The sequence below is a fragment of the Lindgomyces ingoldianus genome, assembly GCF_010093535.1.
Source record: "Lindgomyces ingoldianus strain ATCC 200398 unplaced genomic scaffold BDR25scaffold_7, whole genome shotgun sequence".
NCBI classification, from domain to species: Eukaryota; Fungi; Ascomycota; class Dothideomycetes; order Pleosporales; family Lindgomycetaceae; genus Lindgomyces; species Lindgomyces ingoldianus.
Window position 1 is genome coordinate 1,886,036 of NW_022985168.1, and position 25,112 is coordinate 1,911,147.

At 43.3% G+C, this 25,112-nt stretch overlaps 7 protein-coding genes across 7 annotated transcripts; 4 read left to right on the forward strand and 3 right to left on the reverse strand.

The window, feature by feature from the left end:
- Positions 1 to 1,094: 1,094 nt before the first annotated feature.
- BDR25DRAFT_392096 (uncharacterized protein) lies at positions 1,095 to 3,828 on the reverse strand (the record flags this gene model as incomplete). The annotated part of the gene is made up of 7 exons (XM_033698184.1): positions 1,095 to 1,152; positions 1,203 to 3,074; positions 3,112 to 3,188; positions 3,229 to 3,276; positions 3,307 to 3,351; positions 3,430 to 3,592; positions 3,743 to 3,828. The coding sequence occupies 7 exons, from the start codon at positions 3,826 to 3,828 to the stop codon at positions 1,095 to 1,097; spliced, it is 2,349 nt and encodes a 782-aa protein (XP_033551268.1).
- Positions 3,829 to 4,486: 658 nt separating this feature from the next.
- Positions 4,487 to 5,493, forward strand: BDR25DRAFT_351980 (uncharacterized protein; the record flags this gene model as incomplete). Its single annotated transcript, XM_033694945.1, has 10 exons — positions 4,487 to 4,544; positions 4,590 to 4,649; positions 4,693 to 4,726; positions 4,770 to 4,852; positions 4,906 to 4,950; positions 5,002 to 5,051; positions 5,088 to 5,124; positions 5,183 to 5,271; positions 5,329 to 5,381; positions 5,430 to 5,493. 10 exons carry the CDS (start codon positions 4,487 to 4,489, stop codon positions 5,491 to 5,493), a joined length of 573 nt encoding a protein of 190 aa, XP_033551269.1.
- A 2,851-nt stretch (positions 5,494 to 8,344) lies between these two features.
- On the reverse strand, positions 8,345 to 8,850 carry BDR25DRAFT_340896 (uncharacterized protein; the record flags this gene model as incomplete). The annotated part of the gene is made up of 2 exons (XM_033693550.1): positions 8,345 to 8,693; positions 8,748 to 8,850. Coding segments are annotated over 2 exons (450 nt in total), but the record flags the coding sequence as incomplete, so codon positions are not given.
- A 5,418-nt stretch (positions 8,851 to 14,268) lies between these two features.
- BDR25DRAFT_392099 (uncharacterized protein) lies at positions 14,269 to 17,576 on the forward strand. Its single transcript, XM_033698185.1, has 3 exons — positions 14,269 to 14,430; positions 14,479 to 16,611; positions 16,660 to 17,576. Coding segments are annotated over exons 1-3 (2,865 nt in total). The 5' UTR covers positions 14,269 to 14,428; the 3' UTR covers positions 17,390 to 17,576.
- A 2,227-nt stretch (positions 17,577 to 19,803) lies between these two features.
- Positions 19,804 to 20,902, forward strand: BDR25DRAFT_256293 (uncharacterized protein). The gene is made up of 2 exons (XM_033686402.1): positions 19,804 to 20,232; positions 20,304 to 20,902. The coding sequence occupies exons 1-2, from the start codon at positions 19,839 to 19,841 to the stop codon at positions 20,558 to 20,560; spliced, it is 651 nt and encodes a 216-aa protein (XP_033551272.1). The 5' UTR covers positions 19,804 to 19,838; the 3' UTR covers positions 20,561 to 20,902.
- Positions 20,903 to 21,973: 1,071 nt separating this feature from the next.
- On the reverse strand, positions 21,974 to 23,439 carry BDR25DRAFT_351986 (uncharacterized protein; the record flags this gene model as incomplete). Its single annotated transcript, XM_033694946.1, has 4 exons — positions 21,974 to 22,041; positions 22,139 to 23,132; positions 23,202 to 23,293; positions 23,334 to 23,439. 4 exons carry the CDS (start codon positions 23,437 to 23,439, stop codon positions 21,974 to 21,976), a joined length of 1,260 nt encoding a protein of 419 aa, XP_033551273.1.
- A 47-nt stretch (positions 23,440 to 23,486) lies between these two features.
- On the forward strand, positions 23,487 to 24,756 carry BDR25DRAFT_351987 (uncharacterized protein; the record flags this gene model as incomplete). The annotated part of the gene is made up of 8 exons (XM_033694947.1): positions 23,487 to 23,534; positions 23,591 to 23,787; positions 23,863 to 23,981; positions 24,032 to 24,197; positions 24,264 to 24,386; positions 24,433 to 24,498; positions 24,555 to 24,643; positions 24,677 to 24,756. 8 exons carry the CDS (start codon positions 23,487 to 23,489, stop codon positions 24,754 to 24,756), a joined length of 888 nt encoding a protein of 295 aa, XP_033551274.1.
- Between the last annotated feature and the right edge of the window lie 356 nt (positions 24,757 to 25,112).

Here is a 25,112-nt window from a genome sequence, read left to right on the forward strand (position 1 = left end):
TTAGAAAGCAGATATAGAAGAGATTAAAGTAAAAATAAAAGCCCTAGAAGCATACTAAGGTTGCGTAATTAAAAACTAGCTTAAAGCATGTCTAAGCTAAAAGGGTGTGTTAGATATGCGCACCTACTGTTAAGACAGGAGGAACGCTTAACAAAAGCTGCTACATAGTACAAGCAATAAGCTTAAACAGTATGTTACTGCAAATTGCAGCATTTTGCAAGCTAGTTGCGCATAGGGCAAGTGCGCAAGGGACTTAGATTAGCAAAAACAAAAAGCTAAGCAACACAAGTAGAGCAGAAAAAGGTTTAATAAATTAACACAATTAATTATCATCCCATACATCATATCCAAACCCATCATTCATCTCAGGAAGCCCAGAAACAGTGCTTCAATCTGACAACCTAAGTCGCTTACTTTGCCAAGACCACACCCTACCAAACTCTATTATAGCTTCTAGCAACCCGCTCTGGCACTATATAGTACAGTACAGCCTAGAATATTATTTAGATACTACTTCTGCTTCTTGCTTACATATTTATGTGTTATGCCTAGTCTAATTGCACTATCTGTAGCGCCTTTAGGATAGCTTACCTACTTTACTTTACACCTACTTCTTTGCCTTTTTTCTATTACTGCGCGCTCTAAACTTCTTTAAAGCTGTTAAGTATAAGCTTTTTTAAATTATAAAGGTCTTTTTTACTTTAATTCACTTTCTTTTATATAATTTATATTATATAGTAGCCTTATTAGCTACTTAAAACTTAGTAATTTCTTATTACACTAATACTAACTTATGCATAATTATTACTGCCCCTTTTAAGACTTTTTTAAATGCTTTAATTATAAAAGTTAGTAAACTATTTATATGCTTTTAAATTTTTATCTTTATAAGCATTAATTATAACCTAAGTTTTAAAGTATTACTTAGGGTTTACACCTACTAGGGCTTGTTATATATAGGTTGTAGTAGTAATAGTAATAGAGTGCGCAACTTTATATTAAGGCTTATTATAACTTATTATAGCAAAGACAAAAAGAGCCTACAGTCTAAAGTATATTACTTGTCTGCCCTTATAATTCTGTTCCTCTTCTCTCTAAGACGAGCCAGTCGCAAATGCATATTCTTTCGCTCTTGTTTTCTTGGGGACAGAACTGTTCCCATCATTCTACCACGATATACCCCGTAAAAGATCAAAACGCACATAAAAATGAGGCCACCAATAGCACTCACTGTTATCTGTACCCAGCGGAGCTTCTCTTGTTTGCCGGTTAGTGGCAAAAGATCGATCGGATGCTGCCATACTGGCGGCCTAATGTCTCCACTCTTACAGAAACAAGTACTTGTCAGACCAATATGCGTAACCGTAATGGCGCCAACTATGAGAGCAGACACGAAGGTATCCTTGGCCACAGTACAACGCCAAAGACTCTCATATGACGATATTCCCAGCCATTTCTCGACTAGTGGGGATTGTAGGGCATAGCTAGCAGAGAAGCTAAGTATCCAGCTAAGGTAGATTAGAGTCCAGATTAGACTTCGACACCCAAATCCGAAATGGCCAACAGCGAAGTAGGAATGGGCGAAGGCCGTAAACCATGCCAGTGTGACAAAGCCGAATGCGTATAAGAATTCTCTCCAGGAAGATTTGTGTTTGTTTTCGCTTGCGTTTAGTCGTTCGAGAGGTCTGAATGTCGAATTCAACCCAAGATATCTAGCAGTTTTCGGCCATTCTTTCGGCAGTTCCAGGCATGAAGGCAGCTCCGAACCATTCTCACAAGTTTTATCAATAAGCGGCTTATTCGTTTCACCCAGATTTGGCGCAGGAAGCCACTCCTGAAGCTCAACGTCCGGTATACAGTTGGACCGGCTATCTGGAAGATTTGCCCTTCCCTTCCAGATGGTGTCCGGATCAAGATCTATAGGGAAGAGGAGGCTTTGCCTCGATGGTCGTCCTACTTGTAAATCTCGATCTCTGATTCGGCGTTGGAGCAATTGAAGGACTAGAAGAGGTCCGAAAGGAGAAGTAAATGATCCAATTACGGCGCTGGTCTGAATCATCGCAATAAAGTGGAAAGTCATTATGACCATGGGAATAGTCCGTGAGGACCAAGGGTTGCCACGGTTTTGCCAAACCCTTACGAATGCACCAGCGAGGGCGCAAATAAGACCGATGATAGCGAAGGTTGTTCCGATTTGGGATTCTCTTCGGTGTGAAATGAGATCGTGCCGGGCCTCTGCGAAGAAAAGTACCTCATCTAGGTCGAGCCCCTTATTCCCAGGAGTCGAGTTACTGGTTCTCCATTCGGCATTCCCGTTCTCCATCTCATTGCGCGGTGCTGCACTCTCTTCTATCGATTCCATTCTTTGTCCAATCGGACCCTCCTGGTTCTTCAACCTCGGTTCCAGAGCCTCACTAGCAGCCGTACTGGCTCCAGTATCTTGAATACAAACAGCGGTATTCGGGGTGAAATTTCCCTCTCTTGATCCAACTAAGGTTTCAGTGCCTCCAATTGATCTGTTCGTAATGTGGCCGAGAATGGTACTAAGAGGATTATTGAATCCAAGTTCATCACATGCAACACAAACAGCTGCAACGTCAGCTGCAACATCCTCAGAATCTCCATCTTCTGGCCCAGCAATTCCATGTTCCCGTGCTTGCCGATACCCATGATGGAACTTCTCCAATCTCGTGAGCATCGAAGACAAGCTCCCAATCGGATTACCGAGAAGCATCGCGCAAACGGCTAATGTATTCCTCGTGCTAAGCGGAGGAAAATGGAAATGGGCTCCCAAAATCAGAGCTGGTACTAGCCATAGAAAAAACCTCCCGATGATGTCATCGATCCCGTCAAGCTCGAAGCCTGACCCACAATGACTCAAGCATCCCGGGTAAGTGAACTTAATATTCGCGCTCTTATCCTGAGGGCAGATTAAGTCGGGACCACTGCAATCATTTTTTCTTCCATTCAAATACTCGATACAAGTTTTAAAGTTGGCAGCCTGCCCGACATGGAACACTGCGACGGTAAAGAGAAGGCTATAACGGAAAGAACGGTAAAGTTCGTGCATTGTGCTAAAAGGAAGTGAGAGAAGCGATTCCCAAAGTTCACTTGACGAGGCTCGGCTTAAGAGTGCGTTGCAAGTTCCCTCTGCAAAAGGCGGTCAACACAGATGGCGCAGAGCTTTGCTTTGTGTGTTCAGAGCCTTGCAGGAAACGCAAACGCGACTGCCTGCTGTGACTGCGTCTTGTGTGCTGCGCCGCAATTAGGCTTGGCCTGCAGGACGGATCAGAAAATATAGTTTACTGATTGCGATACTTCTGTAGCACCAATTTTGGTACCTGTTGGGAACTGTTCTACAGATACGCCTTTTAAAAGTCTTTGCCCACGCTAAGGCACTAAAAAAGCCACATTTCAAATTGGGCGGACAAGCAAATGCCTCCTCTGGGTGTAATCTCCTCCCTCTTTGTACTCATTACCACCTTCAAGCCTAATAACCTCCTGGCTAAGCTCGCCAGCAAGGACAGCACATGTCTTCTCACGGCCATATCGGTCAAGGCGTGCCTTCTGGGTGAGAGATTGTTGGACCTCACTTGTCTGCTTATTTAGACAGCCAGATTAGGGAGCATCTTTAAGATATTTGTCTTTTATAACAAGAGGGACGGCATTAAGATTAAACCCACGCTTAATTGCTTAGCCGTAGATGCTATCAACAGTGCGCTTTAGTAGTCTAGTAATTGACACGACCTGTTGGGTAGTTTTGCCCACAGACGGCGATTTAAGGGCAACAACTAAAGCTTGAGTAGCGATATCGTGATTAGGCGCCATGTAGAGATGAAATAAATGGTAGTATAGCTGGAAATCTATTGAAATTTGATTGAATTCAGGGATTGAGGATCTCCGATGTTTGCGCTAATATTGTGGCGTTTTTAGCGCCAATATTGTGGCGTTTTTTCTTCGCTCGGGCAAAGACTTTTGAAAGGCTTATCTGTAGTCCCGATCCAAATCACGCAGCCGCACTAATCAAAAGTCGCTTTCGACGGTCGTCGGTCGTACAGTCGCTTGCACAACAGGCTTTCCCCTCTTATTGCGCTGCGAGAATTTTCCACGCCACCCTTTGCATCCGCCTTACGCCACTTAACAAAGTCACAAGCACTATCCTAGTTAATACTTAGCTAAGTTTATTAAGATACCCCAACAACGCAAGCGGCAAACGAGGCAGACTTCACGGGACTTCACTCCATCCACCACTCATTAGGAAGGCTACTTCTTCTTGATCATATCCTTTCAGCGCATACTACAATTTTCAGTTACACTCGCCTTACCCTTCCCTCACACCAACTTCAATTTTAAAGCCTACTGTTGATTGGCCTAGGATCTGCCTTCTTACCGGTCACGACCCGCCTCTACACCAATGACATAAACAATCTGCTGTAAAGAGTGCATTGCAGAGTTCTAGTGTCCATCCTGCAATCATCGCCGTGCAATGAATACGAGCAATCTACGTCCAATGTTGCGCAATATGGACCCCACATCTGTTGTTAGTATGGTCGCTGTCCGCCTTAGCCTTGTGAAGACCTGCGGCTGAGTCTTGAATACCTTGCACACGCTGGTCGAGACTTACAAGGGCGGCGAGTTAGCAATGCTTTGTATCATGGAATAATGCGAAGTTGTTCGTCATGCATGGCGCAGCCTTGAAGAGTGAGCCGGCAATAATTCGCGTAATGTCGCTCAACAACAGCAGATATTAGAAAGGTTGCAGTGTTCAGTTTACTCTCGGCAACTAATCATGACAGCTCTAGAAGAAGATCTAATCAAGGCCATACTGAAGAGAGGAAACTTCAGAAGAAAAGTTGGCCTTGTCTAGAATAAGGCGCTGTTGCGCAGTCATCATGATCCTATGAGGGGGGAAATTGGTGCCTTCCCGTTACTTTTACAAGTCATCAACATGTAGGTTGGATATTATCTTTAATTAGCAATCTGTTACACATGGTAATATAGTTATGGATAGGAAACTTAGCTGTACTCCAACCGAGACATGGCAGCCGGGGGTGCACGTGTAACTATATGCTCAGTCGCATGCTCAGTCGCTTGCGCTTGCTAGAATGCTTTGGGGCCACTTTCGTTCCCTGCCAGGAAATAATAAGCCTCTGGTGCCTAAACCCGGTCCTAGGAACCTTAGGTCCCCGGGGAAAAGCTCTCGGGCAAGTGGGCGTCCCAGGACAATCGTCCCAGGAAAATCGGCGTCCTGGGAAAGTCCTAGGAAATTTGGTATTCTAGGAAATTCGTCCCAGGAAAATTAGCGTCCTAGGACAATTAACTTCCTAGGAAAATCGTCCAATGAAAATCCCCGTCCCAAGATATCTGCGATCGAGGCCTTGGTAAATATAACATCTCGTGCTCACATGATGCTGAATTATGCGTTTCAGGAGAGTCGTCCTAGACTCCTACGATATCTATAATCGAGGTTTTACCAAATCTGACCTCCTATAATCGCATAATGCTAAAATATAAGCTTATCTTAACCTCTATTCCTCTCTCTACACTGCTTGTTAGGAATCATGAAACGAGACAGGATACGGCAGTGCAGGAACTAGACAAGAAAAGCTAACGGGGTTTCGGAGGTTGCACTTGGCACTTTGGGTGCAAGTGAACCTAAAAGCGGCAACAGAAATCCTCCGAAAAAGGAATCGAACGTCCCCAGACATAGAGTTACTAGGGTAATTTATGACTTCAAGCTGCTCTGAGTGATGCCTGGCTTGAACTCGGTGTCCTTTTTTCATCGCATTCGGTGCCTGCTTCATCCCATAAATGGGCAAAGAGAGTCTTTCCGTAGACAATCTAAAATTCGAGCGGGGGAGACGGCACCTGCGTTCGTGGACCAAAGGACTTGAGGGTATTTCAAAGCGGTAATTAAGAGCAGCCTCTCTATCACTGCTACTACGTGACTGAGATTTAGCAATGAGAGAACCAGACTTTCCGCATCCTGTAGGCGTAGCTGCTTGCCCATAGAGAGCTGTGCATTGCTATCGTTTGGCGACATCTACATGCGTGGCTCTCCATTAGTTGATGAGCTACTGGGGGACGGCACACTGCTAACAGTTTCCTGATCTCTTCTATTGTGGCAATTTGGTTCTGGAGCAGGTGGACTCGGGACTTATTCGCTGGTCTGGGTGACTTGGAGGCTATCGCGGCGACCTAACGTCTTCATTTCATCTTATATAACAAGGATATCACGTTTCGTCGTAGTTTATGAGGGTGGGGGTTAAGGTGTTGTTGGAGGGTTGGAAGCATTTATTGGCATTAACGGTATCTGATTAAACATATACTCGCAATTCGGAGCTTGCCAGGGTAGTCTAAGATGATCGATCCCATGTCCTCGTTGAGCTGAACCTTGAGCTCCGCGAGCTTCGTGTCCGACTTAGACGCAAAATTCTGGCTCATTAAGGCTACTAGCATGGTGGCATCTAACGTTGGGCTCCGTGTGAGTCTTCTGGATTGCACCATAATTGGTAGGCCGAAATGATAGTACTGAGTCTGGAGAGTCCTAAACTATGTTGAATTTTAGCAAACGTAGGCTGGAATAGTCGAGTTGATTTGTACCCCAAATGCGGGTGTGCTAGAGGAAGTGGGGTGGAGAATTTGGGTTGGCAGATGTATACAATGGGAGGGCATGGGCTAGCTGGCGGCGTCAAGGGAATTTCTCGCATTTGGGGGGGCGAACGCTTTGGCAGTCTGCTTGGTGATGCAAGTGAAGTTTAAGAAAAATAACAGCGACATGGAGTGGCAGAGGCTTCACTGAAGTTCGTTCCCAGAGATTGGAGTGATTTTATATTGGAAGGCAAATTTCTGCGTGGAGGAAGCACTTGGGGCTAACTGGACTGTAATTTCAGTACTAACTTGAACGGTTTAAATGAATGTGATGTTTATATCTCGGAGATATTACAAAAGAGGATCAAGCTCCGTTGCGAGGCAGCCAATGCCTTGTTAATGAACAATGAAGATGGTGCAACAGACTGTCTAGATGTATTTGTGGGAAGATGTGAGGAAAGGAAAGGCTATAAAAGAATGTGCTAGAAGTTACGAGAAAAAGTATCCCTAGTAAAAAATACCCTAGTTTCAATCATATATCGTTCCTCCTATAGATGTCGCAATAATGGGGGACTTCAAACATCTTTTGGTCCACAACAGTGTCTATTTGTGAGGATGTGAGGATCGAGAGGGTGATAGTGTTGCTGTTGCCACCATCTTGAGGGATCAATTGATATTACCTGGGCTACTCTTTATCATATCATACCCTTTAACTTGTTCTGGAAGGCCTATAGGAATATGCTTGTGGTCATTCATCATTTGAACAATATCTGCATGATATTCCGTTGCTTGCCTCATCCATTCGATAGTATCGGGGATCCGTGATTCTAGAGCCGGCTTTGGGTCAGTGCCAGCTTGTAAAAGAAAACGAACGATTTCTGTATGGCCTTTCGACGCTGCTGCGGCGAGGGCTCGAGCTCCTTGGTTGCCTAGCTCAAGCGATGCGCCCTTCTCAACCAAATGACGAACCATCTCAAGCCGCCCCTCAAATGCAGCGCCCACGAGAGGTGACAAGAAACCCGTGGTGAATTCGTTGTTTATGGTAGCGCCGACCTCGAGTAGAAGATTCACAACCTCGAAATGGCCATTTCGTGCTGCGTGGGACAAAGCTAATCTGTAACACGTTCGAGTTTCCGTATTGACACGGGAAAGTAGTAGCTTGACGATGTCGGTGTTCCCTTCCTTGGAGGCCTCCTCGAGTGGGCGCATGATGCAACCCTCGCGGGCTCCAAAATCTGTGTCTAGCACAGCTTTTAAGATCCTTCTAGAGTTATTCTGGGCGGAACACTCAGCGAGCCGATTCCAAAACCGTTTTTCCCGATATACCGGGGGGTTTGACCGGCCGGACCTGTTGACGAGAGGTGATCGATGCTCCAGTAGTAGAGCAGCTAAGGACTCATGGCCGGCCCTGATTGCTCTGAAAATTGCCTCATCGTACCGCATACTACCACCGCTTGCCCGATACTTAGGTTCAAGCATGATGCGCACGATATGTTCATGACCAGCAGACGCGGCAGCTTGCAACGCAGCACATCGACGACCTCGAGACCGTGCCTTCGGGTCCTTACGACCACTTTCTAATAGCTTCTGCAGGAGAGCCAACACCATTTGCTCATTTCCAAGCCGCCCAGCAATTGCCCAGGGATCACCGAAAAGGCAATCTAGTGGATGGATGTTGGCGCCCCTTTCTAATAACTCATCCAGCAATAAGGGCTGGTTGGCAGATATTGCAGCAATGGCTGCGTGATCCAAGCTTCGATCGACCTCAGGAAGATTGCAAGGAGGTTCAAGATAACCCACGATGCGGAGAAGTTTATTATATCCAATAGCTTCTTCGGCTAGTAGTCGAGCGTAGCTGTGACGCGTAGAAGCGTCATCCTGTGCTAGCACCTCGGCGAGCACATCCACGGCTGAGTTGATAGCTCGGCAAAGAATTCGGTTGGCCGCGTTTTTGGTTTTGATCTTTGTCATAACAAGCCTTGTTTTCATTTCAACGCCCATTCGGTAAGGTAGTGGGCATGTTTCTGGTATGAGTGCAGCGTCTTGGGTCTCAAACGTGGGAAGTGCATATATAGCCCGTTGAACCTCATTGTCAAAGAGTGCTTGAATGGGTAAGCGGGATAAAGTTATTCTAGGAGGTAAAACAAATATCTTACTGCACACGAGACGCAGACTGACAGCCTTGTCTATTCCGACAGCGAGGACAGTGCTCTCGATAACCAATTGGACGAGCTCGACCGGTAACGACAAAAGTGACATTTTGCCCTTCACTAGAAACGAAGACTGTTTAGCGCCAACAAACTCTTGTTACTGTCTTGGGCTTTTCTCGTGCTAAACGAAGACAGCACCCCGCACAAGCGGACAAAGCAAATCCGGTCTCTGAGGGTCAGTTATGCCAGTAATAATAAGCTAAATAATAGGACTAGTAGTAGAGAGAGTTCTTCTGCCTATCACAGCCATGGGTAAAGATGAAACAAATGATGAATGGGGCTTCATTGATAGTGGAAGTGTAAGCTAGGCAACCTTGAAAGTTCCGAGATTGGAAAGGCCTGCCAAGCCTGGTATGTGCTTTGGCACGTGTAAAACTTGACTGGATATTGAAGGGGGTTTTGCTAATTTCTCAATCTAGGATGAGGTATTTCTTGTTTGAAAGAGTTCGAAGGTATATTTCCTTCCATGATGCTTAAATCTCTAGGTACCTAAGTTGGCACATTCTAAGCAGCGCACGTGACATTATGACCCTCTAAGGTTGGATTAAACATTTGGTCGCCAAACGGAGAACATGAAATGGCAAGTAAAGGTAGATATTTGCACCGTATTAATGCTATCATGGGGTCTAAATATACTGAAGAGAGGAATTCTTCCCTGATTATGTTCCATGATGTAGAAGCAAAAACTGAAGGATTTCCATTTCGGAAACTATTCTTTGAATCAGATTATTATATATAATAAAGTTCTACTTCATATAGGGTTGAACCATGTGAGACCCGGAATGGGGGTAAGGTCTGCCGACCGCGATATTCTAAATAAAACTGAAAACGCCCAAAACGCCAAATGTCTAATCTGTATGCCCAATGATCCATATTCCATTATTCACCGTGCTCCATATTCCATACCATGCATTTCACTTGAATCGCGTCATTTCCATGTCGATAATTTGGGATGTAAAGCTTTTAGGAGCATCAGAGACATGAGGAACCGGATTGATGGCTAAAGGAATGTACCTAAGGGTATATATATGGAAAGGAGTGACCAAGGCAGCAAGTGAATAAGCAGGAGGTAAATCACGTAACGTAACAAGTAGTGTCTCAGGGGGAAAGTAAGTCATCAAGTGACTAGAGCTCGGGGATCTCTGTGACTGCAAACATGGGACGTATAGAGCAACGGCAAAACTTGCTTCTATACGTTATAGGCAAACAAAACCCCGAATCTTGCATTAGATGGCTGGCTGGGAAAGGAACTGTGTCGATATTCGACTATTGAACTCCTTTCGTTCGAGCTCTTTCAAGTTGATGGCAATTTCTTTCATCCGCCCAAGCTCGTTGCTACCTCCCTTGGAATCATTTAGTTCTCGCTCATATACGGCTTTCAGACTTGTCAACCAGCAAGTTTGTAGTGTTTTCAAGGCCCCACTTGACTTGATTGCCAACTTAGGTTGTGACTAATACAACCAATTTCTTCTCTTCCTACGAGACGGAAATGCGTGGGTTAGCATTACGAATGGCCGTCATGTTCAACCAGCCGAGGGGCCAGTCGCAGTCGTTGGATGGTTGTTTAATTTGCCCCGCTCTGTTGCTCGGAGCCAAGGAATATCTTCGTCTATTGAAACGTTGTGGAACGTGGCATGACTGCTGGCCTTGAATTCTGCCTGGTCACTGACTTTCCGCATGATTTCCCGGAGTTCGATGGGGAGTATGGAGTATTCGATGCGGAATAGGTATTTTTATGGACCACTTTGTACGGAGTTTGTTACAGATAACGAGTAATACAGCATATGAAGGTTCCCAATCTTGCTATTCAGTGCAGCCCAGAGTTGGCAACAATTAAGTTAATTAAGTTAAGGTAAATAGCTTAATTAATTAACAGATTTAGCAGCTTTTACTTAACTTAATTAACTTAATAGCCCTAAAAAGGGCTAGCTTAATTAATTAACTTAACTTAATTAATAGCTTTATAGTGTAGTTACAGCATATTAAATTAACTATAGATATTATAGATAGTCTTAAGCTCTTTAGAAAAGATACTGTTATTACAGAGACTATTTAATACTGTTATAGGCTTTAAGCTAAGGCGCTTTTAGCTATATAGTAATTATAAAGTAGATAAAAAATTTACTTTTATATATAATTATTTTATCTTTAATAAATTACCTAATTTAAAAAAAGTCCTTTTATAGTTAGTAGCTACAGCAAAGATACTAAAGACTATAAAGGTAAAGTGTAATAAAATAAAGTACTTATTAGCCTTTTTAATCTAGTAAATAATTAGATTATATATAAATAAAAACTTTTTTAGCATAAGTAACTTAATTATTTACTACTTAAACTTATTACAGTAAAGAGATAAGCGTGTGTTGTTACTTTATAAAGTAGCTCTTATAAAGTCTAACTAGCTTCTAGACAGCCTAGTACGCGCCTTCTTTAGTAGTGGCTCTAGTGTACTAATTAAAGAGGTGGCATTTTTAAACTCTACCTATAAGTATTAAAAACTAATATAGTAATTATCTAGCTAGCCTTTATAAAAGTAAGGCCCTACATAAAGCTTTTTATTATAATTATAAGGCACTTTTTACACCTTATCTATGTAGCCTTTTGTGCGCGGGTGGAGACAGCAGGCTGTGTAATATGCTAGGGTATTCTTTAACTTATGTAGATACTTGTAGATCTTTATATAAGCTATATTATAAGTAGCTTTTATATAATTCTTTAAAGTGTTAATGTTATTAAAGTTAATGTTATTATATTAATAAAGCATATTATTAAAGGTAGTAAAAAGCTAGGTAAGTGTAGGTAAAACCTTCTATATTACTTCTAACATACTAGCTACGCCCCTGCCCTCTATATAAATAGTAGCCTTTTTAAAAGGTTATAAAATCTTATAATACTCTATAATTATTACTTAATTCTTTACACTAAGGCTATTCTTTTAGATAAAGTAACACTGCTTAAGATTAAGTAGTTATAAGTATTAATAAGTGCTTTAGCATTAGTACTTAATAAGCTTATAGTTAATATAGTTATTAAAAAGCATATAAAGCTTAAGCATGTGTAAAAAATAATTATAATAAAAGTTTTATTTTATCTTTACTAGCTTAATAATCTTTAGCATTTTTACCTTACTATTACTATCTAATTAAGTGTTATAGGCTACCTAGCATTATTTAAGAAGCTAGCAAGCTTATAGCGTATAAATAAAGGCAATAATATTAATTAAAACACTTAAAGAGCCTACTTACTGCTACTTATTAAAAAAAGCTGCCTTATTATTTAAGTGCTTTTTTATGTTATTAAACACTTTTTAATTTTTACTAAATATAATCTGTTAAGTAGTAAAATTAATTATATAGTAGGTGTAATATAGGCGTTAATAATAAGTGTTAAAGCTATATTTAATAGCTAAGGTGTTAATAGCAGTGTTATTATTAGTAGCATTATTAAAAATAAAGTAGCCTAAGTTACACATAAATATTTTAAAGCTTTTAAGCGTAGTGTTAATAACAGCAGTAATATTAACACCTATATGCTAGCCTATTAATAAAAGTAGGCCTAATATGTAATTATAAAGCTTACTGTTACTATTAAGGTAGTAAATATAAATACTTATTAACACTTATTTACTACTTATTAATGTCTAATTATTAAAGGAGATATAGATAGCTAATTATGTGTTACATAAGTAATTAATAATAGTAGGCACATAAGACTTATACTTAGCAATTATATAGGCTTATAAGGTATTATAGAATCTCTAGAGCTTTATCTCTGCTAACAAGTTAGCTTACTATAACATGTTATAAAAAGCTGCGCCTTTAATTATAAAAAGCGCCTAGTTATTAGCTACTACCTAATTAAGTACTAACTATAAAAAAGTTATATATAATAAGCTTAATATAATAAGATTAGTAACACTTTATAATACTTTAAAGCCTTTATAATAGATATAGGCAAGTAAAGAGAATTACATAGAGGATGTTATTATAACATAGTAGGTAGACTTTTTACTATTTTTATTAATGCTGTAGCTAGCTTTACACTCTCTAAAATAGCGCATAATTAATATAGTTAATAAATTAGCTTAATAAAAGCTGTTAAGTTACCTATAAGTGTAGCAGTAATAGTAGAGCTAATATAGGTGTTATTACTTTTAATACTAAAGGTAATATTTATATTACTAAACCTAGCTCTTTTAACTATGCTTTAGTGTGTAGGGTAGCTTATAATAACCTAATAAGCGTAGCTAGTTAATGCTGTTATAATTATTATTATTATTATTATTAATATTACTATTAGTAGTTAATTATAACTTGCCTATAAAGCTTTTATTAGCGTTAAGCTCTAGCAACACATTAGTAGCTATATTAGTAGCGCTATCTTTAAAGATAGTTTATAACACTGCGCTTTTAAGCTACTAGCTAAAAACTTAAATAAAGTTACTATTTATGCCCTTTATGTAATTAGGCAACGCTATATTAATAGAAAAGGTATTAGTATTAATAAAGATAAGCGTTAGTAGAGTAGGCAAAATAACATGTTAAAGTTATAATAAGTTTAGATAAGCACTAAGCTCTACTAAGTAAGCAGTAAGCTTTTATGTTAGCAGAATAGAAAACACTAAGCTTTATTAGGTAGGCAGTAAAGTACTACCTTAGTAGCTGTAACTAGGATTTACTACTCTACATACTAGAAGATACTATAACTTTTAGTAATCCTTTAGTAAAACTTATAATATTACAGCCTATTAAGTTTGTTAATTAAGTTAATTAAGTAAGTAAAATTTACTTAATTAACTTAATAAATTTAGCTTCTATGCTTAACTTAATTAACTTAATAGTATTAAGTTAATTAAGTTAAGTTAACAAGTTGACTTAATTGTTGCCAAGTCTGGTGCAGCCTCGTTTTGGGTTTCTCATGAACTGAGTAAAATCGGAATCGGCTCTTCAACCAGCCAGATTATTGATGCCTGATGACATACCTGCGTCGATGTGTTGCCAAGCTGCGTCGCGCCGGTGGAGGGCTTGGAACCTCGACCTTTCTTTCAGCTCGTTCCTGACAGGCTAGTAAAGTGTGACATCAACATGTACTACCGTGGAGAGACGGAAATTTCCGGTTACGTTGGCAAAGAGTTCTCTCGAGTGCCTAGCCCGCCTACCAGGTCATGAGGGCGTTCAATTCTTTCATCGTCGCCAGGCTGGGGATTCCCCCTTATCGAGCCTGCCTCGTGGCGGCCATGTCGATCCAATAATCGAATCTCTTTCGCAAACTAGGCTGACGATGTTTTGGACTCTGGGATCTGAGCGCGTATCTCATGCTGCAATTGGCCGCCATTGTTTCTCTACATCCACCAATACGGCTCGTGGCTTGCAGCAAAGATGCCAGAAAAAGTACATCGGACGTCGATCTCTACTATATTTGACAGTATATTTTGCCTGGCTCCGCGCAAATTTTTGTCTCTTTAGCAGTTGAATTGTCGTTCTTTTGTAGTCCTTCGCTCTTCGCGTTTTTTTACTTGTCTAACCCACACTCGTTTTCAATTTACATACTACGGCGTTCCTCCGCCTCACCACTACACTCGTTCTCGCTCTTTAGTTAATTCCCGTCCGCAGTGAACCCCGGACAAGATGTGAGTGAATGCTGCGTGGGAGAGATTAAATTCTAACATTGTCTGCAGGAAGGTTCCAACTCCGAAGGCTCAAATTGCCTCAGTGGCCTTCATCGCATGGTTAATACCATTCTCAATTGCCACACCCTTTGGCACTATCAACGGCGCTCTTCACCAGCATGCGGAGCACGAGATGATCACTCGGTCCGCCCTTCGATGCCCAGATGGGCAGAAGTCTGACGGCATCTGCTTTGAGCCGCTCTCACTCGACAATCTTGCTGGCAGTCCTGGCTTCAATGGCGCTGTGGGATCTCCGGATACCCTCCCCCCAGAGGACGCTGTGGCTCACTGCGACGACGCCGACTTCCTCAACATCCCAGACTACCCTCAGTCGCGCGCGGACGCATCTGCGGCGCTTCAGGCGTGCGTCGACCACCTCAGGATGCGTTTCGGTCAAGGTATTCGCGGCGCTGCCCGAATGCTCGACAGCGACAACAAGATCATCGACAATGAAGTGAATCTCAAGGATTTCGGCCAATGTGGTTTTAGCCACCGCGAGAAGACGGATGACATGATCAACAGGGGCAAATGCGTTGCTCTCGAAGGCCTTGGGCGGGCTCTACACGGCACTGAGGACTTTTACAGCCACAGCAACTGGGCTGACCAGTCTGATCCGAACCGGCCCATCTCTGTCACCAACCCGCCTGGTCTCAATTACCGAACCCTTGCCAACGACCTCTTGGACCTTCGGGCCTCGAATAGCATATCTGAAAAGGTGCCCATTGACTTGACCACTGGATGTTTCAACGTAGCAGAGATGCTCCCCAATGGCGGTACCGGGTCCTTTGGCTGCCGGAACCGCGTTATCCACGAGAACCTCAACAAGGACCATGGCGTCATCACACTGGACGGTAGTATTACCCCTGATGCCAATGGCGTTCCGCGAGAGGAAGTGAGTGGAAACTTTGCCCGCGCCGTCCTGTCCGCGATCCAGGATGCCCGAGAGCGATGGAAGAACTTCCGGGACGAGTTGAAACGCCAACACGACCCGGAGAAAGCGGCGCTGATCATATGCGCCATGGTTCGAGACGACCCGGCCAAGGACTGCCGCAACCGTAAACTCGCCATCGTCGTCGACTCGTCCGGCTCCAACTCGTGGACCGATCCCTCTAACCTCCGTATCCAAGCTGCTCGGGACTTCAACGCGAAACTCACCACGGCTGCGCAGGCTGGCTCTGGCCCCTATCCCGACCAAGTCGCTGTTGTTGATTTCGATGACAGCGCCTCCCTTCTGTACCCTATGGGCGACCCTGCTGGTGCTGCTGGCACGTTTGGCGTCATCGACTCCAGCGGAGGCACCAATATCGGATCGGGCATTGCCATGGGCATCGACGAGATCATCAAGGACCAGCCCGGCTTCTTCGCAAAGCGCTCTGGTATCGTCGTTCTCACTGACGGCGAAGATGGGAGCCCCGCCAACCAGCTTCTTCAGCTTGCTCGTGCAAAGGTTCAGGGCATCCGTGTCAACTATGGCTTCCTCAGCCCGCCGGTTAATCCTGTGACCAAGCGCTCCCTGCAGAAGCGCGACCCGTCTCCAGACATCATCTCGGGCATCTTGAGCACCGGTGGCACTTTTGGAATTATCACCTCTGCCAAAGCCCAGAAGAATTTTATTAATTTGGTTATTGCACGCGGCGCCACAGAGGTGGACTCTCCTGTCGGCAGCACGCTTCTCACGTCCGGTGTCACCGTGACCGAAAACCTTACCCCTGAAAAGAACTCGCACGACTTTATTTACTCGGCGTCTGCTGGGGAGCGTCTCAACTTTACCCTGACTGTCGTCAAAGGCACTGCTGGTATCACTGGTGTCTTGCGCAACGTCCGCGCGAACGAGAACATCGCCACGCTGAACGCGACGTCCAAGGCGCCCGCGAAGACCACCTTCGATGCTAGCGTAGCCACCGAGCTCGAGCTGATTGTGTCGGCGCCCGGAAACGTGTCGTCGGAGATCATATTCAGTGTTGGCATGGGTACGAACCTGCCCGACAAGAACGTGACCACTACTTCGTCCGTCAAGCCTACAACTACTAGCTCTAACTACACTGTTTCTGCAATCGCTAATGCAACAACCACGGGCTATTTCAAGAACGCGACCTCCACCTTCAACTCCAAGGCCTATCCAACCGGTCCGGTAACCGAGATGTAAGTTATTAGATCTTGCACTTCTAGAAGTTTCACTGACGCCTGTAGCACTTATGTTTACACTACACTTTGCACCACTCAGGTCGTCACCACTGTCTGCGACGGCCCAGACACAAGTATCATGACCATCTACCCAGTCTCTCGCGTTACCAGTGTCATTACTACTACCATTGCACAGTACGTAACGGCAACATGTCCCACATGCAGTCATGGATATGCCAAGGCCACTTCCAAACCAGGAGCCACGCCCACGCAGCCTCAATCCGGTGTTGCGTATACGGTCCAATGGAACAAATACGTCTCTTCAGCGTATCAGCAACTCCAGAGCGGTCCTCCACCACAGAACACGTACGTCCATTCCCAGGGATATCCTCCTGGACCGCCGTTGACAAAGACGTACGTCTTCTCTCAACCCGGAGGCCCCTCTACAAAGACATACGTCTATTCTCAACCCGGGGGCCCTTCCACAAAGACATACGTCTACTCCCACCCCGGCCACGCACCTCCCTCGAGCCCGCCGCAACCGGGCTACCCTGGAGCCACCACTGTCGTGCAAGGCTACCAAGCCGTCACCTCGCCCGCACCCGCAAACCCCCCTCTCTCCACGAGCCCGTACATCTACTACAAAGCAACAACCACGTATGAAGCCGGCAATTCCACCACCACCACCGGTGGACCCATGCTCTATACTGGCGGCGCAATCGCGCTAACTGTGCGTGACACGATGAGTGGCGTTGTGGGCGCCGTAGTCGCCGTTATGGGTTTCGGGCTGTTGTAGGTGGTTGTAATATGTTTAATTGAATGTTTATGTTTCTAATGTATGAATATTGTGGCGAGGGTGGGCGGGCGGTGATAGCGAATTAAGCGTTGGCTAGATTCTCGTGCATGAACCATCGTTTGCTATGAAGGTTACTCACTATCCACCAATTTGAAGAGCCTCCTAATTGATTAATATTTCGACGCCGCATAATCGATTGATTGTCCAGAAATCGCCCAAATTAATCTCTCAATAAATGAAATAACCAAATATTCTATCTCCTAATAAATTAAAAATCTTAACCTCTACACTTAGAAAGCTGGTCCATAGCTATTAACCCTTTAGACAGCTTAAATAGAGCGTAGGGGAATCTACAGAGGGATCTATAAGACTAAAAGGTATTGCTTAATTAAATCTATAGCGTAGGCGGGTGATAATAGAACCTTAGTTAAATGCAAAACTAATAACGTACACCATAGACAAGTTGCTTACATACCTAAGTTACTTACTTTTACTAAGACTACACTAAACTACTCTTTCTACACTAATGCATTTCTAATAACACTACTTAGATGTGCTAAAAGAATATTAGATTTAGCTTATTCTTTAAGCTTTTAAATAAATATAATACTTTTAAAGTAATATGCTATAGCTATGTATAAAGTTTTTTAAAAAATAATAAATAACTAATACACTAAATAACCTTTATAAGCTAATTCTATAGCTAACTTATAAAAATTAAATTATAATAAAAAAGTAAGTAATTATTAAGCATATACTTAAGCTAAATATGTATAGATTTTCCTTTTAGCTAGTAACTATAGTTAATATAGCTAATTCTTTATACACTAAGTGTAATCTAAGCTATATTAGCATAGACTAGCTTAGTTTATTTATAAAGTGTTATTCTAAAGCTTAAAGTAAACTGTAAGTATAACTACAACTATAAAAAAGCTTTTTATATAAATTTTAAAGTAATTTAAAGCTAGTTTAGCCTTATAAAAATATTAAAGCTAAGTATAGTATTTAAAATAATAATATATATAACTTTAATAAAATAGGCTTTATAATAAGCTAGATATTTACTAACTATACTTATACTTAAACTTTACTTTAAGCTTTAAATAACACTTTATAAACACACTAGGCTAGTTTATGCTAATATTGCTTAGATTATACTTAGCGTGTAAAAAATTAGCTATATTAGCTATAGCTACTAGCTAAAAAAAAAATCTTATATATATTACTTAGCTTTTATAAGTTATCTATAAAATTAGCTTATAAAAGTTATTTAGTATATTAGTTATTTATTATTTTTTTTAAAAAACTTTATATATAGCTATAGTATATTACTTTAAAAGTATTATATTTTATGTAAAAGCCTAAAGTGTAAGCTATATTTAACATTCTTTTAGCACACCTAAGTAGTGTTATTAGAAATGCATTAGTGTAGAAAAAGTAGTTTAGTAGGGTCTTAGTAAAAGTAAGCAACTTAGGTGTGTGAGCAATTCGCCTGTGGTGTACGTTAGGATAGTAGATGTAACGGCGCAGGCAAGACAATAGGTCCGAATGCGGTAGGAATCCACTCAGACGCATATAGGAGTGCGTGGGGACTTAATAACCTAGGAATTCCATTAACACCTATAAGCCTTGTACAAAAGGATATTAGAAAACTACTAAGCTAGCTTAGGGGAGAGGTGCAACTAAATACTTAGGGGAATAGGGGTAACTGCGGGGGACAGGGTCGAGTCAGGGTCAGGGCCGATACGGGGACCCTTCGGATAGGTTCCGTGCGACCCGAGATGGAACGATTCATGAGAATCGTTACAGTAGATAGCACAAATAGCACTAAGAGCAAGGCTTCGGAGAAATAGGAGTGTATTGTAAGAGAGACGAATCGCTGCCAACCCTCGCTTGTCAGGATTCATGCTTATATACGAAGCACAGGTTATGTGACCTCCAAACAGGTCAGGTGAGGCCATACTGGCCCGTTCTGGGACATCCGGCCTTACATTAAGATCTTAACAGCAGCTAAGCAGAAAGGTCTAAATTTTTAATATTACCTCTTTATACCTCTCGCGAGACTTATATTAGAGCCCTAGAGTGTATACTTAAGCTGTTGTTAATATGTAAAGATTTCGAGGCTAGAATTAGGCTACAATCTAATATCTTAAGTATTATAATATAGGTTTCTTCTATGCTTATATAGTGTACTCTAGGGAGGCAAAAAGGACTATATTAAAGGTTCCCTGTTGTTTGTTTAAGGTGTTATTGAGATCTTAAGGTGCAATTTTTGTTATTTTTGGTGGTTTTTGGCGCTGGCGGATGACTGGTGTTGGTGGATGAGTGGTGTAACACGCTAACCTAATTAATTACTAATCTAATTAATCAGGTTATCGATAACAACCCTGGCCTAAACACTCGCCACCTCAAGTCTCCATTCCTCCATTTTCCACTCGCATCTTCAACAATGGCAATTACCGTGCAAGAAGCATTGGACTCTGACATCCCTCGTGCGTGCGAGGTTGAGATGGCTGCATATTCTAATGCATATTCCCCAAACCCCATAAGCTCGATCCTGTTCCCAGGGCCTTTCCCTCCAGACTCTCAGGAGAAGCGTGCACAAGGTCTCATATCTGAACGAAAAGGCGACCTAAGTACCCGATATATGAAAGCTGTAGACGAAGAGACCGGGCAATTAATAGCTTTCTCCAAATGGCATATATATGATACCCCAGAGTCCGCGGCGGCGGCGGAACGGTCGGTGGATATTAGACAAGGTATGAATAAAGAAGCCTTTACGGCGTTCTTTGGTGGACTGGCAAAAAGAAAGAAAGAACTCATAGGCAGCAAGCCACATATTTGTAAGTATGACAATTCCTCTTCCCGTTCTCTCCGCTGCTCCATAAGTGTACTGCAGTCTAATGGTCACTAGACCTTCATCTCCTCCATACCGACCCAAAATTCCAAAAGCGTGGCGCAGGTGGACTTCTCCTCAAATGGGGCATGGATAAATCTAACGAACTCGGCTTTCCCGTCTATCTAGAATCGACTCCGGATGGGCATCCCTTCTACCTAAAATATGGCTTTAAAGACATTGAAGAGTTCGCCCTTGACATAAGCCGGTTTGGTGGAGGAGACAAACCTCATGTCACTCCTCTGATGTTAAGAGAACCAGCGAGCGGGTCCTAGATACTGGTATAAATGGCGCCTTCCACGATCAGCAATTCCCCTCCTGGAACAAGGATCTCTATTTCTAGCTAAAAGGACTCAATATGGTTGCATTCTCTCGGTCTTACCCCTTTTGGACTCTGTTATGTTAGAGTTGTTTTATCGGGGAGGTTAGTTATGCAGCTAACGGATAGTAGAGGGCATATAGAGTTGCGAGTAGTCAATTGGGCGGTGAGAGCCAAATTAAGTCGTTTGAGCTAATGTGTAAAGTCTAAGGATCGAGAGATAATACAGTAGTTCGAAAGGCACTACTGCTAATGAGGTTATTACTAGACCTAAACAGGAAACTGGCGTGAGTTAAGGACCCACATTCACCTTGACGCAGGGTCACATGAAGCAATGTCACGTGCGATAATTTGCCCTGCGCCACATAACTGCGTTGGCATAGCCTGTGATTTGTAGTGATATATCAGGGTGACGGGTGAAATTGCAAGAATTGTTGAAGGTATACTCGACTTTCATGTGTAAGTCTTCAGGGCGCGCGTCCCTAACTGCGTCCCGGCGGACCTACTAGCCCCTGGTCACTGTCGATACACTTTCACTGCCAATAATTCTGCTCGCAGCAGAACTCGAAGTCATCGTCACCCAGGGGTGATTTAGTCTGTGTCAACCAGCCTCCCCGTATAAATATCTATCTACCGCCTCTCCAACACCTCTCCAAGAAGCCTCGACGCACCGGCACCATTCTTGAGTTTCATCCATCTCATCGACACTCGGCACGGATTCCGGATCGGCCCCAACGATTTCGAGGAACCCCGATGGGAGGTCAAAGATGGACAGCCCAAAGTACAAATACCCTCCAAACCACCTCTGCTTAGGGTTGTCTCACACTCCTTAGACCTTACCTTATCGCTTAATGCCCTCGGTTAGGCCTCACCACTCAATTGAGCTCAACCCTCTGAATTTGCGCTTGAAATGGCGGGACGGAGATTTCGTTTTACTATTCTTTGGGATCGTTAGCTCAGATATGATAGCAAGTAGCGTTAGTAGTGGGGTATGGTAGAACTGGAGGATGATGGGTCTTTATAATGGCAGGGCCTTTCAATTATGGTTCAATCGAGCACACATTTCATTAAATAGTAGGCGTACCTTGACAGATTTGATGCATTACTCGACATTAACTAACAGGAAGACCTCCCCACCCTCTCGTTCGAAACTACTAACGTATTCTGCGGATATTATTCAGGGGTTGATGGGAAAGAAACATCCACCTTGCACGTGTATATGATTCGAAAACAACAACCAAGCCATACCATCTGTTCGGATAACTTCCAGACTTCTCATCCTAGAACCGTCACTTTTGCCTTATTCGCATTCTGAAAGGGAATCATGCTATTCCTTTCTATAACTTCCATACATCTCATCTCGTGGCCATCATTCCTTTTCTCGCTTCAGTTTAGGAGTCGGTGACGGATCTGGGGATCCCTTTCGCTTCAGACCATCTATACAAGTGTTAGTAATTTAAAATGCTATAAGCTTTAAGCTTAAGTAGTGTCGGGAAGAACGTGGAAAGAGACATCAGGAATTAGGAATACATACGCTGAAATCGACTTCCAGTTTGATGAGCATTTGCATTGTCATATAAGTTTACACCTCCTTGTGCATTCCTACCTCCTCCTTCTCTAGGTGGCACGGCTCGCCCACGCACAAGATCTAAGTCCCTCCTGAGCAGAATTATTCCATTTGCCAGGTTTCCCACATTACTGTTGAGGACCCTCATGTTTTGTTGGTTGAGCTGCATCATTCGATCAACACGGAGTAAGAGGGCCCAGAGCTGTTCGTTAGAAACGGTTCCTGGAGGCAGAATGCCCAGTTGAGGTTGCTGTTGTTTTTGGTAATATTGCTGCTGAGGCTGGTTCTGGGCAGGGCCGTGTAGGAAACGTTGTGGAGGTGGATTTTGTGGCATCACGGGACGTTGTGGCGCAGGTTGACCGCCGTAAACACTTAAGTCTCGCTTCAACTGCGGTTCCAGGTGTCTAAGATTCCTATCTGCTGCCGGTATATTCTGCATGGGTTGTACTTGCGGTCGCGATCTCGGCGGAACGAGGCTATATGGTCCGAAAACCTGGCCTGGAGCTTGGTCAACAACTGCGTAAGTGCCTTTCTGGATTCTGAATCTGAGGTCTTTCAATCTCTTTAACACCAGTGGAGGGATATTGTTTAAGATAGGGCAATTTTCGCGTAGTGTAGAACTCTCATGTTCGAATGTAGCCTTAAGCATCGCGAGGGACATACCTGGATGGGCGGGCTGTGATGTGGTCATCGGGTTCACCATGATTGTCGGTGGTAGGAGGGAGAGGAGTTTCGATGGTGTGTACCAGTGGCGGAGATATATCTGAATTTCTAGCTTTTTATGATATTTCTTTTTGAGTTGGGGTGAAAGTTTCGTATCGTTTCGCGCCGTTGAATTGAAACTATGAAAGTTCATCCGGCGTTGCGCATGGTTAGCAGTGAAAGCAAAGAAATATTTGTCAAATAATAAGCGAGCCCATTCTAGAAGTGTAAAACTACTAGCAAATATTTGAACAACAAGCTAGGAGTGACTGACCCGACATGATTTAATAAGCGCTTGACGTGATTTAATATTTGCGCTTCAATTTACTTGGTCATTTGGTGGATATATAAGCAGAGTCTCACTCACTGACCTCAACGTAGTCATTCTAGATAAGAACCCATTACCTCCGGCTGTGTCCCCTCAGGTTGCGCGCAGCCTCTCCAACCCCCCTCCCTTTACCAATACTCACCACGAGCTCCAATACTGGAAATCCCACGAGGACGCAATTCATAGACGGTAAAAATAGGGTGGCGGTTGTATGCGGAAAGGTTATTTTCATAGACATCTTGCTGTTAGTGTAAGTTTTCTGGGAATTTCGCCATTACTAAGGCAATGCCGATTTCGCAGTCTCAAGGAAGAGGAAGATTGAGACAAACTCAGGTGAAGCCTTAATGGCACCTGGCCGTTCTCTATAGCGAAATTGAACGTTATTTGAGAGCACGATAGTGGACTATGTCCTCCAAGCTTTTCTCGTTCTCAGAGGATTAGCAATCGTGATGACATATGTACGGAGTATCATCAAGAAGGGACACGATACCTATTCCTTATCTGTCATGAACAAGAATCTCCTAGTAGTCTCCTTGTCCAACGTACCGATACTATTCTGCGTCCACAACCTACCCCACAGCCTACGGTGCCCCAAGTTTAGGCCCTTAGCACCCCGCAGATACCTCTATTTGATCTGTAAACCGAAGAACTGTTGATTCAGATTTAGCGCCGTCTTCAGCCTTCAAGGGATACGTTGGAAAGCTCAAGAGCGTCTCCCCAGTAATTTCATGGCCATCCAACCGATAGCTAGCACTCCGAAATTCTGGAGTTTACTCTCCAGTTTGATTCCATTGGAGCTTTTATATGTAAGATGAACTTACGCAGGTGAGCTGGTCTAATAGAGCCGATCGGAAGACTGCCCGACGGAATCGAATACTATTTCCGACCAGAGCTCTCCTACTGTATTGGAACGATATCTAGGCTAAAACTTAGTTACCATGTTGGAATTGCATTGCGTCCCCCCATCAAACCCTACATATTCTCGTCGACACAAATGTGTCTAATATTCTGGAAATAAAACCATGGCAAGATGCCTTCCTCAGAACAAACCCACCATCATAGAAGTACCTCGGCTGTATGGCTGGCGTTCCAGACAGCAATAGTACGGTTCCCTCTGAAGGCGAGAGAGGAATCTGGTTGGCCGCGGCTGAACCCTCGTCGAGCGGGTCGCGTTCCACTAAACAGGTGAACCTTTCCAGGGTATAGAAGCCCATCCAATCGAACCCTTCAGCCTACTACTTACCTTCGAGCTGTGTAGCATGACTCTCGTCTCCTCATTTTTCGACCTACTAAAACTGTAAGTAAAATTTTTTTACCAGATGTGAGACGTCATCTATCGGGATCGATACAAAGACAGCCCAAGGTCAACAACGGAGCGCGAGATCGCAACCTGCACATTCCTCCACCAGCAACGGCCTTCAATCTTCTGCGTACACGGATATGTCATCCTAGACAATGATTTACAAATCACGAAGCTCTGTTTCGAGAGACTCGATATGTATTAGCGGAGTATGTCAAGTGTGGATACAATTTTGATACCATTGCCGCCCTTTAGACATTGAGCGAGGAATCGACTATCTGCATCACCTAATTCATGCACTGTGACATTAAGATCAAGGAAAGCTTCATGGATACCGATTTTCAGAGACTTGAAAAGGGTGATTTTGAATGCACGTTTAAGAAAGATGATTAATTAGAATTTCGGGTGGACAAGCATGAGTGGACGCTGGATCATTATCAGAGTGCGCAGCGAAAGAATGACTTTTTAGGACTTGGGATGATTCGATATTAGCAGGAGCATATGAGCCTTGAGTATCTGTCGGAGGGAGAGAAGTACGTGGATACGACTGCGCTTTTGTCTCGAGAAACCTCTGCTGATAGGGATTGTATGGGGGCGTAAAGGAGCCAGGG